At 41.6% G+C, this 13,903-nt stretch overlaps 1 protein-coding gene across 1 annotated transcript in view; it reads left to right on the top strand.

Annotated features, from left to right (window-relative positions):
- Nucleotides 1-5,112: 5,112 nt before the first annotated feature.
- Nucleotides 5,113-13,903, top strand: part of SLC4A10 (solute carrier family 4 member 10) — an 85,801-nt gene continuing 77,010 nt past the window's right edge. Inside the window, exons 1-4 of the mRNA XM_006037453.2 lie at nucleotides 5,113-5,118; nucleotides 5,764-5,921; nucleotides 8,409-8,496; nucleotides 11,653-11,799. Coding sequence (XP_006037515.1) covers nucleotides 5,113-5,118; nucleotides 5,764-5,921; nucleotides 8,409-8,496; nucleotides 11,653-11,799 — 399 coding nt within the window. The remainder of the gene's footprint in view (nucleotides 5,119-5,763; nucleotides 5,922-8,408; nucleotides 8,497-11,652; nucleotides 11,800-13,903) is intronic.

The raw sequence follows: 13,903 nt of genomic DNA, 5'->3' as shown, positions 1-13,903 counted from the left end.
GTCCCTCCAGAAGTTCCCTGACTAGGTCCTCACTGACCCTAGGCCTGCGTGCGCCTCCCCTGGGACCTATGGGGGTCCCAGTTTGGGGGGAGTGACCTGGTCCCTGCTTAAAAAAATGGAGGCAAAGAAATTGTTAAACAAGTTAACTTTGCTGTCTGGTGTGATGACCAGATTTCCTAGCAGAGGCCCCATGTTACCTGGTACCTTCTTTTTACCCCCTATGTATTTAAAAAAGGATTTACATCTTCCATTGGGTGTATGCCTCCTTTTTAGCTAGGAGACATTCCCATATGCTTTTGGGAAGCTGGGAGGTGGGTGCGGTGAGGAAAGGCACTTTGGTGGGGAGCTACTGCCACTGCCCTGGCGGGGAACCCCCGGCGTCCCCCTGCAGCCAATCAACAAGCTGGTGGGGCACCGTGGGGGTGGGGGGGGGGGGGGAGGGGGTCCCCTGTGTCCTCAGTGGCAGACCTGGAAGTGGACCAGAATTAGTTCCGGTCCACTTCTGGGTCCACTGCCGAGCACACGGGGGGTCCCCGCGCTTCTGTGGGATGCTCCATCTGCCCCCCATCTCAGAATTCACAAGCTGTGTCTGGTACCTCAAGGTATGTAAAAAGAAAACATTTAAAGCCGTGTCTATGACTGAATCACTGATTCTCCAAATCAGTATCAAACATTCAGATTCGGATTTGGTCGAATTGAAATGGGACAGTGATCTGAATCAATGAATCGAATTACTGTCCCCTGCTTTGGGCTGAATCCGAATCAAATACGGCCCGTTTCACACACCCCTACTGTGCAGCTTTTTAGCTTTAAGTTGTGACTGCTCCAAGCTTGAGTGAGCACTAACACCGATCGACATTTGAGCAGCTCAAAGTGCCATGTGTAATAAGGCTCTCAGTCTGTACGTTATGATGTATCATAGGCCAAATATGTTGTCTTTTTGATCACAGTGCAAGACCACCCAGAATCTAGAGTGTGATAAAGTAGTATTGCTTTGTTTTTTTTTCATTTCTGGTTAGTTGTTTTTTCAGTTGAGGTATGAATCAACTTCTGTTTGAATTTCTTTTTACCTGATTCGTTAAATTAGGTAAAAGCCTCTTGACTGATTCTTATTGTTTTTTCCTAAAAAAGAAAAAAATACAAATCAATAATAATAGGCTTATTCTGTCTGTCTGGAGCACTTTTATTGGTTGTCTTGGCAGCCAATCACAACGCTTATTGAAACAACCAATTGACTGCTCTGGACAGACAGAATAAATGAGTTGTTATTATAAATCCTTAGGCATTTCAAACAGATATGCAGGCAAGTCAGGGCTAGAATGAACCACTAGCGGCCCCCGCTGTGGGGCGGGCAGGTTCCACTGAAAGAGAAAAAAAGTGGTAAGGGGCCCGATACTTTTTTCTTTTCTTTTTATCCCTCTCAGAGCCTACCCACCTCTCCTGCAGCTGGGGGGTGAGCTGCAGGTGGCCCTGAGCTGCAGGGGACTCCGGTGTTTCCCTTCACAGTAGCGACACCCCCGGGACCTCCTGGCTGGGGTGCCAGCAGGTGGGTGCTGCCCAGGGGGCACTGCCATAGGGAGAAGCAGTGGGGTTCCCTGCAGCTCAGGGGCTGCATGACCAGTCAGCAACTAGTGAGAGAGAGACGCAGGCAGGCTCCAGAAGAAAAAAAGAATTCAGGCCCCTTGCCACTTTATTTTTTCTCAGCAGAGCCTGTCCACACAAGCTGCCACTGAGTCGCACAGCCCCTGAACTGTGGTGGGGGGCCCCAGAGCTTCCCTCTACAATGGCAGTTCCCCTTAGGGCTGCCCAGGCAGGGTGCTAGCTGTGCGAGAGTGGCCCCAGCTTGCAGGCAGCACCCGCCAGATCCAATGGTGCACAGGGCACTGGAAGCCCAGTCTTGGCAGGCTTCCTGTGCACTGTCCCTGCCACCTTCCTGCTGCCTGGGACCATCTGGGGACCAGCTGGCTTCCCTGGGAAGGTTGCAGGAAGGTGGCTGGGTGTGCTGGCAGCCAGAGAAGATGGCGGGGACAGTGCACAGGTCACTGGAAGCCCGCCAAGCCCAAGCTTCCTCAAGCACGCATGAGCTTCCAGGGCCCCGTGCACCATCCCCATCGCCTTCTCCAGATAGGGCCCTTATACATGTGAGGAATACTGCTGTAACTCGTTATGTAGCAAACTAAAATACATGGGATGTGTTTTAGTTTGCTACGTAATAAAGTCATTTAAATCAAAATTCACTGCCGAACATGGACATTGTTACACAACTAAATCATTAAAAAGAGCAATTAAACCAGTAAAACGTGCCATTTCCTCACGTGTACAAGGGGCCTTAGTCACATGCACAAGGGCCCACTTATTCTATGACTAAGTCACAAGGTCAGAGTTTTGACAAAATATGTATTTATATTCCTAAGCCTGTTTTATACATGGACAGCTTTATGTAGCTTTTTCAAGGGGGAGAAGTTTTGATTCCGTTAAAGTATTCAGTCAAAGGATAACTAAAAATCCTACATTTAAAGAAATACTTTTGCAATAAAAATTTAATCACAAATGTTTTGCAGGTTTCAGCTAGTAAATACATAAAAATCTGAAGAAGCTTGTGTTGGTTACATTCTACAAATTGGCTATTATAGATACTTTAGCTGTTAACATGAGAGATGGATAGTGGTTTCAAGGCATCTAGTCAGTTATTGTGGAAAAAAGAATGAAAAGGTTAGCCTACGGCACAGTAAAGCATCTCATGTACACACACTCACTGTGTGTTTGTATGCCACCTGGAACCGTAATATGGGATACCGCAGTACTTTTGAAATATAAATGGGGTGTTCTAATAAGACATTAGGAAACATCCCTCTATAGTAACAAACCACAATAAAAAGAAAAACAAAAAACAATAAAATCTGCTTGGGATGATTGAGTCTCAAGCATAGGAACATAGTTTAAATTTTAAAGGGCAAAAATATAGCCTTCTCCTTTGCCTCATTTATTTCATATGTTTAATCTACTTAGATTCACATATCCTTCATCGCATGTCCACAGCAGCTAAGGGTGGTGCTACCAGACTACCAGGGGATCTGTGGTGGGTGTACTTGTGACTGCAGAAGCCAATGCAGCCTTTTCCACAAGTCTCACATTTCATCACATCCTGTAAAACTGTCTCAGTGCTGATGTGTCTTGCCCCTTATATCCTTTTTTGGCTTATTGTCACATCATAAATGTTGGAAATGAATTAAGCTTTTCTGTACCTTGGTGCCTCATTGCTGCCTATCAGTAACAAGAGATTCCTATCGATCAACTGGTATGCTTTTGTTTTGTACCAGATACCACTTAAAAGTATTCTTAAAATGCTTCCTAGGGCAACTGTGTTTCCTCTTCCTAAGCTGTAGTTTACTATGTGACTACTGCTTGGGCATTTGAATATTATCATTCTGGACTACATATTTAGTCCAGCTGAGCCTTTCGTTAATGCTGCCATATTCATGCAGTTGATGTGTTACAAAACCTCAAAACCCATCCCTTTATCAGTATGTACCTGTTAAGCAGAAGCAAGATGCACAGGAATTTTTTGTTTAGTCTCTCCGAGGTTGCTGAGTGTGCTTTCTGTATACCAACCAGACCTCATATCCACACAGGAGTGTCATTGCTATCACTGCTTTGTTGACCTTCAGTTTAGTAGGTAGTTTGATATCCTACTGATTTCAAACCCTCTTACTGAGTTTGCCAAAGCCATAATAACTTTCTAGATATGAAAACTTATTTCCATGTAAATACAGGTCCACTAGACTGCTTTTGAGATGCAACAGAAAATGAGATCTTTGTTGCCAGGGAAATTCAGAAAAAGTGCCTGGAACAAGATCTCTAGCTGACCTTCATAGACACCTCCAGGTTTGCAGCTTCATAAAGTAGCTCAGCTCTCTTGAAAGTTCCTAGCAGTGCATAACTAACTAGATACAGGAAAATATATTCTTTTATTCTTTGCTCCACTAGAAATGTCTGTGGAGTATTCCTTGGTCCTTCAGACTGGTGTTTGACAGTTGGCTCTGAGGTGTCAGTCATATTTTCAAAAGGAACATTTTTAGAGTAGGGTAACATTAACATGTCTTTGAGATTTTGGGAGATGGTAAGATTTTAGAAAAATATTTCATAACACAAGCAATTCTGTTAGTCTAAATTCTGATCAAGTGCCAGAGCCATTTGTAAGAAAACAATTTTCTAAATATTACCAAAAACTATGTGTACTAGTACTGACAGATGGCTTAAGATAGACATTAAAATGGTCCACTTTAACAGTTTATGTTGGATTTGGTCACTGTTGTTGTGTTTAGATTAATAAAAGGAAAGCAAATGAAAAAAATGAGTGCATTGTCAAGTCAGACATACAAGATATATACTGTACTGATGTATTTCAAACTTTATTACATAATACCATGTAGAATGATACTGTGGAAATTATACATTAAATAAATTATTCTGAACATCAGGGAAATGACTAGACAGTAGTGTAAAATCAGTGCAATCAAGATATGTTAACATCCATGTAAGCTGTTTTAAAATAATATTTTAAGCATCCAGCACATTCCAAACCTAAATTAAAACAAGTTGAATACTTGGATGTATGTAAGGGTCTGACCCTTGCCTAAAGATTGTTCCAATGGAACTCTAAGGAATCTTTATAAAAGTGTTCCTTGCTTTTGATACCATTCAGTGATGAAGTAGCTTCCTCCATCTCCTCAATATTGAGCATTGCTGCTCTCTAACTTCAGACTTATAGTTACTCTGACTGTTAAAGTCTCCCCTCTGGACAGTTATATTTACAGCTTATTTTCTCATGCTTGGTAGATACGAAAGCATCTTCCACCAAGCCTGACCAATAACATGATTTTGGCTGGTAGGAACAAAGTGTTGAAAGATGAGGCAATCTCCCATCTTGCTGGGGCTTTAGTCCAGCAATCTTACCCAGTGAATTGGTTTCCCTTGCTTACACGAAGTGAAAGCCTTGGTTCCTGTATCTGTTATTAAATAACATTATAAATAATTTATAAGAGAATAAAATATGGCATATTTAACATTTGTTTGGCTCCTGTAAATTAATTACTTAGGCCCCTACCAGACATGCAGGTAAAGGCCTAATGGGATCTGATGCATGATCCACACAATTGTACTTCCTGCCATTCCACACGTATGGCAGAAGGCATGATTGTGGGATCATGCATCATATCCCATCATGCTTTTTTCCTGGTGCAGGGGGAATCTGGATACACAACCTACACTCCCCCCTGCATCATGTATCAAGCTCCTGTGGCTGGGAGCCCCCCTCAGTTGATGATGCCCCCAGCCAGAAGGGCACACTTGGCCATATGTTCAATTAATGGAGTGACATGAACTAGCCACAAAGTCATTCCACATTGTATCACACCATTAATTGTTCGAACATGTGGCTGGGTTAACTTGTTAATAACATCTTAAGTATAACATGGGGCAGGGCCTTGGGTTACATTAAAATTTGCCTATGCAGCAGGATTATATATTTTCCCATTGCATAGCTGGACAAATGCTGACAATTTATGATAATTCAAACCACTGAGAGAGAATTTAATTTCTCTCTAAATTTGTTTGAGAAAGAGAACATCACAAGCAGACTAATTAAAAAAACCCTTATACCATCGTTGGTGACCAAATGAAGGTTCTCTGTTTCCACAAAATAGAAAACAAGAGGTTGTTGTATATGTTAGCATTTTGGATGATTCACTGTGCTCTTTCCAGGTTGACCTACACTTCATGAAAAAGATACCTCCTGGGGCTGAAGCTTCGAACATTTTAGTTGGGGAACTAGAGTTCCTGGATCGTGCTGTAGTTGCTTTTGTTAGATTGTCCCCTGCAGTATTGCTTTCTGGGCTAGCTGAAGTTCCAATTCCGACAAGGTAAGTGTTGATCGGTCCTACTTTATTTTCCTAAAGTGTATTACTTGGAGCTATAAAGCAGGATGATCCTTCAGCTTTGTTGTTTATCAAGTGTTGAACTGGATTACTACCTTATAACAGGTGCATCTTTCCTTCCTTTTTAAAAGTATGTGTACTTGGGTGTGTTTTGGAACTTGAGGCCTGTCAGTCAGTGTTGTGTTTCTTCCTAGAAGTAGAAGAAGAAATTTTTGTGCCAATCCTTGTATGTTCCCTGAACATTGCTTAAGAGCCTCAGCACTTCTGGTAAACAACTGAAAAAGAGAGAATGGAAATTCTCTCCAGCATTTATATATTGCACAGTACCCTGTTATCCTGTTTTCTCCTTTTCTTTCCTGTGTCACAGCTTATTTCTATCTTCTGTTCCCTCTTTCAGAGGAAGCTAGGAAAGAGAGGAAGAAAAACTTCTAGGTTTTTTTTCATAAGAATAATAATTATTTTATTAAAACTAAAATGGGTGGAGATGCCCAGGAAAACTAATCAATGACAGTGTTATCAGAATAGAAAGACTCACATGATAGTAAACAATTTAATTATTAATGAGAATTCAGAAGCCATTGAATATTGTGCAAATATTTGGGATGATTGAATATTTCCTTGCTAAGGCCAAATTGTGGCCCATGTACAGAGGCATCATGGGGACCAAAATGGTAATGAGGCACAGTCACTCCATTTATTTTCTTAGACAGTTGAAAGGAGTTGTGGCCTTATCCCACCAATAGATGCACCAAGGCACTGGAGAATGTCTCCTATGTAGAGATAAAAGAGGAGCCATTTACTTTCCTAAGCAGAGGAGGAACCAAGAAGGAAACTGATTCTCACTTATGTTACCTTTCTGGACAACGCAGTGATGATCAAATATTTACTATGACTTTATGCAAAGGCGATAACATTGATCCCTGCCCCAGGCATTCATGACACAGCTGGTCTGTTCATTAGTCACTTTTTGTCATTTGCCAGTTTTAAAAATTTGAGGAAGAATAAACAAAACCATGTGACTTAGGTGAGCATTCAAACCCCCGATTAGTAAATAGGTAGGTTGAACAGTTTGAATGCTCCATTAATGGTGAAACTTTTTATATAAATGTTTGGTGAATATTAGTAGAACCAGGTGAGATTTTTTGCTGAAACATAGTTCATTGGAAAATGCCAATTCATCTCAACAAAAACTTTTTGTTAAAATTCATCAATTTAAAGGAAACTTCTGTTAGGAGATATATTTTCTTCAGGATGCAAGTTTGGTCAGAGAGAAAAGAAACACCTCCAGAAAAGCTAGTTGCCCAGTAATTTCAGTATCACCTGGGATATAGGAGACCAGAGTTCTAGCTCTGCTGTGCCAGACTAAAGCTATAAGCAGACATTATTCTTGGAGTAGGATCATCTGTTCCAGGATGTGCCCCAGCATAGTTGATTGGCTTCATTGGGTGACCCAGATGTCTCCTCTTGTCCCAAGTCAGGGCACGGCAGAGCAATACATGTGCTTAGAGAATCTCCTGCTGGGGGGCTATCGTGGCACAGTTCTGCAAGTGGGGAAACTTGGGGAGATGCTTCTGGGGTTTCAGAAGCCCAATCTTGCAAGGGCATTCCTGGGGTATGTAGGATGAGGCTCCTGAAGCCCTGGGAGCTTTGGGCTGCACTTGCAGACGGACATTCACCATGTAAAAGGAAACACAATGTTTACCACCTATTTATGTGTCCACGATTTTGAGCGTTTGTGGCATGACAAGGGTCAAGGACATCTGTTTGCTTGGAATTTTTGATGCCATAATTTTTTTTATGGCAGCATAAAGACAACATCTGTTTGCAGCATAAGATTTGAATGTAGTTTTCCCATATCCCAGATGAGTCATGATAAACCTTTTAAGAATGCCTATTTTTATTCAGAAAATGTTTCAAATGACAGATTCTGACTATAAGAATCCTAATTATTACCCAAGTATATTCATGGTAGACTATTCCACAGTCCAAACTTTGATGATAAGCATTTGGGATATGAAATAGAGGGGATTTATCATGCAGTTAAAATATTAACAAAAGGCAAGGTGTTATTTTTCTACCCTGAATAGTGTTGTGCATATGCATGTTTGGGATAACTTCCATAATATTGCAAGAGTGATGCATATGAATAAATTGAATAGCTAGCTCTGTCAAAGGTATTTTTGCATGAAACTTTAGGATTATCTACATGGGTTTAGTCCATAAGGAAATTTGAGTACAAACAACCCAGTCCAGCAACAAAGCTCATTATATACATATGTTTCTGGGGTAAATTTCAATTTTTTATGTCAACATATTTAAATTATTGTGTAAGGATCCTCTGAGGCTGCTTATTTTTTATTATTTTGTTGACACTATTTCTTGTGGTTAAAGTTTTAATGAATGGTTTTGTTTTTACAGTAAGCTATTTCAGCTTTTCATTCTTAAAATATTTTGTTTTTGCCTTTTTTGTAGGTTTTTGTTTATTCTTTTGGGACCACTGGGAAAAGGCCAGCAGTATCATGAGATTGGGAGATCAATTGCAACACTAATGACAGATGAGGTATTCATTATATACAACTCTAGATTGTTTTTTTTTCCTCCTGATATTTCAAACTGAAGATAGTGTAGGACCAAAAGGTTCACCTGATTTTTGTTCTGTCTTTCCTTTGGCAGTATTAAAGTGTAACCAAAGATAGGATTTGACTCCACAAATGGAAAATAGTTAATCATTCTTATGATGTGGAAACAGCAATAGGATCCAGTTCACAATTGCATAGCTGAATTGGCTGCAGGAAAAAAATAGGAATGACTGAAACAAGAAGATATGACTTGAGATATATTTTACACATAGGGTATATACAGACATTTGGGGCGGTTTGGGAGAGGTAGATAACATTACAAATGGCAACCTGATCTAACTTATTTCACCCAGGTGTGAACCTTACACTTTGGGTATAAACAGGAGTGCAGCTCCCAGCTATAACTCAGAATGATTTTTGCAAAGCGTTCTGAGTTACAACATTACCCTGGACCAAACAGAAGTTCACTGTTGGTTCCAGGAGAGGGGGAAATCTAGCTGCACTGGGAGCCTGCAGCAGGTTCCCATAGCAATGGCCAAGCTCTCTGCCAGTGCTCACTGTTGTCAGAATGGGAGCTGTGAAAGGCAGTGGAGGGAGCTCATTTTTGGGGCTCCCCAGCTGGTGCTGAAGGGTGGGGTGCATGAGTTGAGTCCCCCCATCTTGTGGGGGAAGGGCTGCAATACACCATCCCACCCTCCAGGGGGCTGAAAAACCCCCAAACTGAACTCACTCTGCTCCCTTTTCCCCTTCCCATTCTGAAAACAGTAAGAGGCTGGGAGCTTGGCAGACACAAGTTACAAAAGAGCTACATTTTGTAATATCTTTATTTGATACCTCATGCAATGAGGGGTTCAGATTTTCACCCAATTGGCCATTTCTGACGCTGTTTGCAGCCGTGCATTTGTGTTTGGTCACAGCTATAAACTGCTTTTTGTGGCCAGATCAGGCAAAAATTATCACTTTTGTCTGCACCCTTAGATACCTAGTGAGGTAACTGTGAACTGTACAGAAGAAGTTCAGGACAGTTAGACTGGTCTAAAAATGGATGATCCAATCTGTGTTAAGTGTACCTCTGAGACTGGTTGCACCAGACCCGATCTAAATTAGACTATCTAATTGAACTTCTGTACAGTTCCCACTGTAGCCCTAGGGATGGGAAAGCCCAGACACTGGCCCCAGCCCTGGGTCTGTGCTTCCCCTGCACCTATACCTGGCACTGAGCTGTTTTTAGTCCCCCTTGACCGCTTTCTCTGATTGACAACCCCCCCACAGACCAGCCAGCCCCCACCCCAAGCCCACCAAACTCATCATCCCCAATCCAACAGGCTACTCCTGGGGCCAGTTTTACTAGTGTTCACTGGGACCAAGGGCTGAGGAAGTAAATTGGGGTGGGGGGGTTGGTTTGCCAGAGGAGGGTTGTTCATCTGGGGTTGGGGTGAGGTTGGGGACTAAAAATAGCCCCTGGTCCCCAGGGTGGAGGAGAGAGCCCCCTTGTTCCCCTCAAGCCTCCTTGTGGACCCTGATGGCCCCCCTGATTGCAACAAACCCTCCTGGACCCCACCAGCAGCCCCACAGACCCCACTTGCAGGTCCCTGATCCCTCCCTGTGGAACCTGCTAGCCCCCACATCCCCCCCAGAGCCTCCCTGCCCCCATTATCTCCCCAAGCCCCCCCACTAGCTCCCCCTATCCTGACTTACCTTAGATCTGGTGGCCATTTTTAACTCAATCCAACCTCCCCCTAGCCTCCCCAAATGTCTATACATATCCATAGGCTAGGAACAGACATTCAAAAAGCCTGAGCCGGAATTGATTCAATCTTTGCAGGTTAGTCTAACCTGAATAGGCTGAACTGGTTTGAAACTGGACAGGCATTCTCTCCGAACTGAGGAAATTCAGGCACATTCCTGCAGTGGCTCAGGCTAGAAGATGGGGGACACTAGAGCAGCCCTCCCTTCCCTCCTGCAGGGAGCTGAGCTGAGGGGGGATGTCTGCCTGCATGGTCCCAGGCTTTTCCCTACTGGCTGCTCAAGGGGCAGGAGTGGTGCGAGCCCCCAGCCCTGGGCTGGCACTCTGAGGCAAGGGGTTGTGTGCAGTGCATGCATCTCTTGATGATACAGAGCTTTTCAATCTCCCTCCCTGCTTTGTCATACTATCTGCAGCAAACTGACTGGTGAGCAAGCCAGCCAGGGCAGGGGGCGGGCTGCTAAGTCTTTGTCACCCAGTTAGCAAAACAATAGCTTCTCTCTACGTTACTTCAAACTTCTTAAACAGCTTACCAGCTGACCTGTTGGTTAGCTCCAAAAGCCTTAAGTGGTCACTGTTCTCTCTGCCTAGCCCAGTGAAATTGGAGAGAGAGAGACACACAGACACCTCTTGGAATTAGCTAGCATATCACATGCTGGTTACGGTTCATGCTGTGGCAGAGAGGAGGAAGGGATCTCTACTTAAGCAGCAAGTGGTGGGGGAGAGAGGGTGGTACAGGTAAGCCAGCAGACCCTGCTGTGTCTGCAAGTCTGTGCTGAGCTCCAGCCAGGGAGCAGAGGGGAGGGGCTAGCTCTGCTGTGGAGCAGAGAGCCCTGACCAGCCCAGAGAGTATGCTGGGATTCTGCGGGACTCTGATTTAACTTAAATCAGCAAGTGGTCTGGGACAGACATTGCATAAACTGGTTTGAGCCAAATCAGTTAAGTCTAATGCTACATTCAACCAGGTTTATCTCAAACTGTTTTCAGGCATTTTCAAACTGGTTTATATGCACTGAACATCTGTTGTGTTACAGGTTTAAACCAGTGTCTTAAACCGGTTTATGTGTAATGCCTGTCCCTAGTCATAAAGAATAACTTTTAAGATAAGATGCCATTTTATATAGTTACATTTTAGTGGAATCAGTCACATTTTGAACTGTCAATCTTAGGAACATTCAGCCTTCTGAATGAGGCTGGTTATAGTGTCTGTCTCATTAGAAGTGACAGCTAGTTCAATATTGTGATTATTTTTTTTTACAAATAGTGGAAAAATTGATAAATTGCATTCCTTACAAGAGAAAGAAGTAGAAATATGAAAGAATTTACACTTACAATTTTATTTATATGTTAACGAGTGTTTCATATATTTCTGGCTTTTGTTGTCCTTCAACAGGTATTTCATGACGTAGCTTATAAAGCTAAAGATCGTAATGACTTGGTTTCTGGAATTGATGAGTTTCTTGATCAGGTTACAGTTCTCCCTCCTGGAGAATGGGACCCAACAATTCGAATAGAGCCACCCAAAAATGTTCCTTCTCAGGTGTGTAAATTACACTTCAAATTCAACAAGCACTTAAGTGCTTAGCAAGCAGGTGAAGTGTGAATTATCTATATATTTTTTTGCTTTTTAGATTAATCCTTAATCCATTAAGGAACTATTAAGAGCTGAGGAGAACATTTCTCTGTAGTGGCAAGACTGTTGTTTATAGGTTTATGAAATCATACAAAATAAAATGCACTCAGTTTGGTTATGTGATGCTTAGATACTCCAGCAAATCGGTGATTTAGAATATCTGAGGGTCTGCAGTCCAACCAACCACACTGTCATTTAATTATTTTATGGGTGGGATATAAAATTACCTTTGTTCATTTCTCAGTTGCTCTAGAGATTTAATGAATGTTTAAATGTTTGTGTTCACGTGTACGTCTCTGAAATTATGTTATTATAATCTATATACACTTTCTGTAGAGAGGAGTATAAAGTATAATCTTCTTACTCTTTATTCTGTTTATTACGATTACATGCTTCTTGAAAATACAAAATTACAAGAGACCTAAAGTCAATATTAGGATATCAGTTACCAAAACAAAACACCATGCTGCAACCCTGTGAAGAGGATGAGAGGATAAACACAACTGATACTTAGTACTTGATTGAAAACTGTTCACATACAAAGGTTTTGAGTGTGGTATAAAAACAGATACAGGACATATTAGACTATTAAGGATAGCTCATGGCTTTGGATAAACAATTACTTTGAAAACTAGACAGCTCAATGCCTTCTAAAGTATAAAAGAGAGGAACAGTTAAAAGCCCTTTTACCCTTATTCTGGTCTTATCTCAAATAAGAAAAAAAGTAAGATAAGACTAAATCAAAATAGGAAACTCAGTAGAACTACCTTTCATAGAAATGGTAAATAAATCAAAAGATTGAGAAACCTATTGTTACTTTGTACAAGCATAGATATTTTTTCTTGACTTCCCAGAGAAACTATTTTTTTCATCAGGAGGAAGTATAAGCAAACCCAGAAAAAGCATGGAGTAAATATACACTTTCTTATTTATTAAATTGCTTTCCTATACAATTAAGATAATTGTTACTGCATATTGATCAACACTGATTATTTGCTTAGTTTTTAGATACCATCTTTTTTTTCTATTGTTTGAGTAGAATTATACTCCCTTTTAAATTTTGTTTAGTGTCTCAAGCAACTTGGCTAAGGAATGATTTACACAAGATGTATTTATTACTCATTATTTGTTCTTCAACAAATGATTTTGCTTTTGCTTAGTTGCTACTTTTTAGTAAAAGTACAATGAGCAGGTAAGACGGAGATCTGAGCATAACATAATGATATTTTTATTTTCCTAAAATATTTTCCTGGCACAGAATTTTGTTAGTCCAGGTTTAAAATTCTTTGCAGCTGGTGAGCTACTTGTGGTATTTTCATATGTATGGCAAAGTTTGGAGAACTTTCATGAGACTTATGTACAGCAACTGAAGGTTTTGACCTAAATTTGGACTTAATCCTGCACCCTTTATACTGAGCATTAAGGACCCTAGGATATGTTGCTAAGAAATTCTGAAATTGAAGAAATTTCAGAGGGAGATGTACAGTAGCTTACCTAAGAAGGGTGACTGGGGCACCAGCCCTGGGTACTGGTGCAAAAATAGTAGCTACTCCTGTTGCTTTTCCAGCTGTTGTCCCACCCCAGCTGCCTAGCTGTGGCTGCTGCCCTGTGCACTGTTGCTGTCCAGGTCTGGACTGTGGCTGTCCAGTTACATGGGTAGTTCTAGTTACTAGTTTTTTTACAGTGCGAAGTCCTTAAACAATTACTCCTTAGTAAGCTACTCCCTTTTATACCTGCATGGAAATTTCTTGCAGGCTAGCTTTACACTAGAACTAGAATTACTGGAACCGGCTTTAAACTAGCATTACAGCAGTGATAGCCTGCAACTAGTGCAGGGTACAAAAAATGTCTGATGAGCTTTGTGAATGTTCAGTTGGCTAGCCAGTGTAGAGATTTGTGCTGCTGTGGTTACATTAGTTTAAGGTTGATTTTGGCATGTGTACTTGAACTGTAGTCATACCACTGCAGTATAGATAAAACTTTATAGAACTCCTGAGAAACTGTCTTAGGA

This window comes from Alligator sinensis, unplaced genomic scaffold (assembly GCF_000455745.1).
Source record: "Alligator sinensis unplaced genomic scaffold, ASM45574v1 scaffold1779_1, whole genome shotgun sequence".
In the NCBI taxonomy this organism is placed as follows: Eukaryota; Metazoa; Chordata; order Crocodylia; family Alligatoridae; genus Alligator; species Alligator sinensis.
This window is presented reverse-complemented; position numbering and strand designations above follow the sequence as displayed.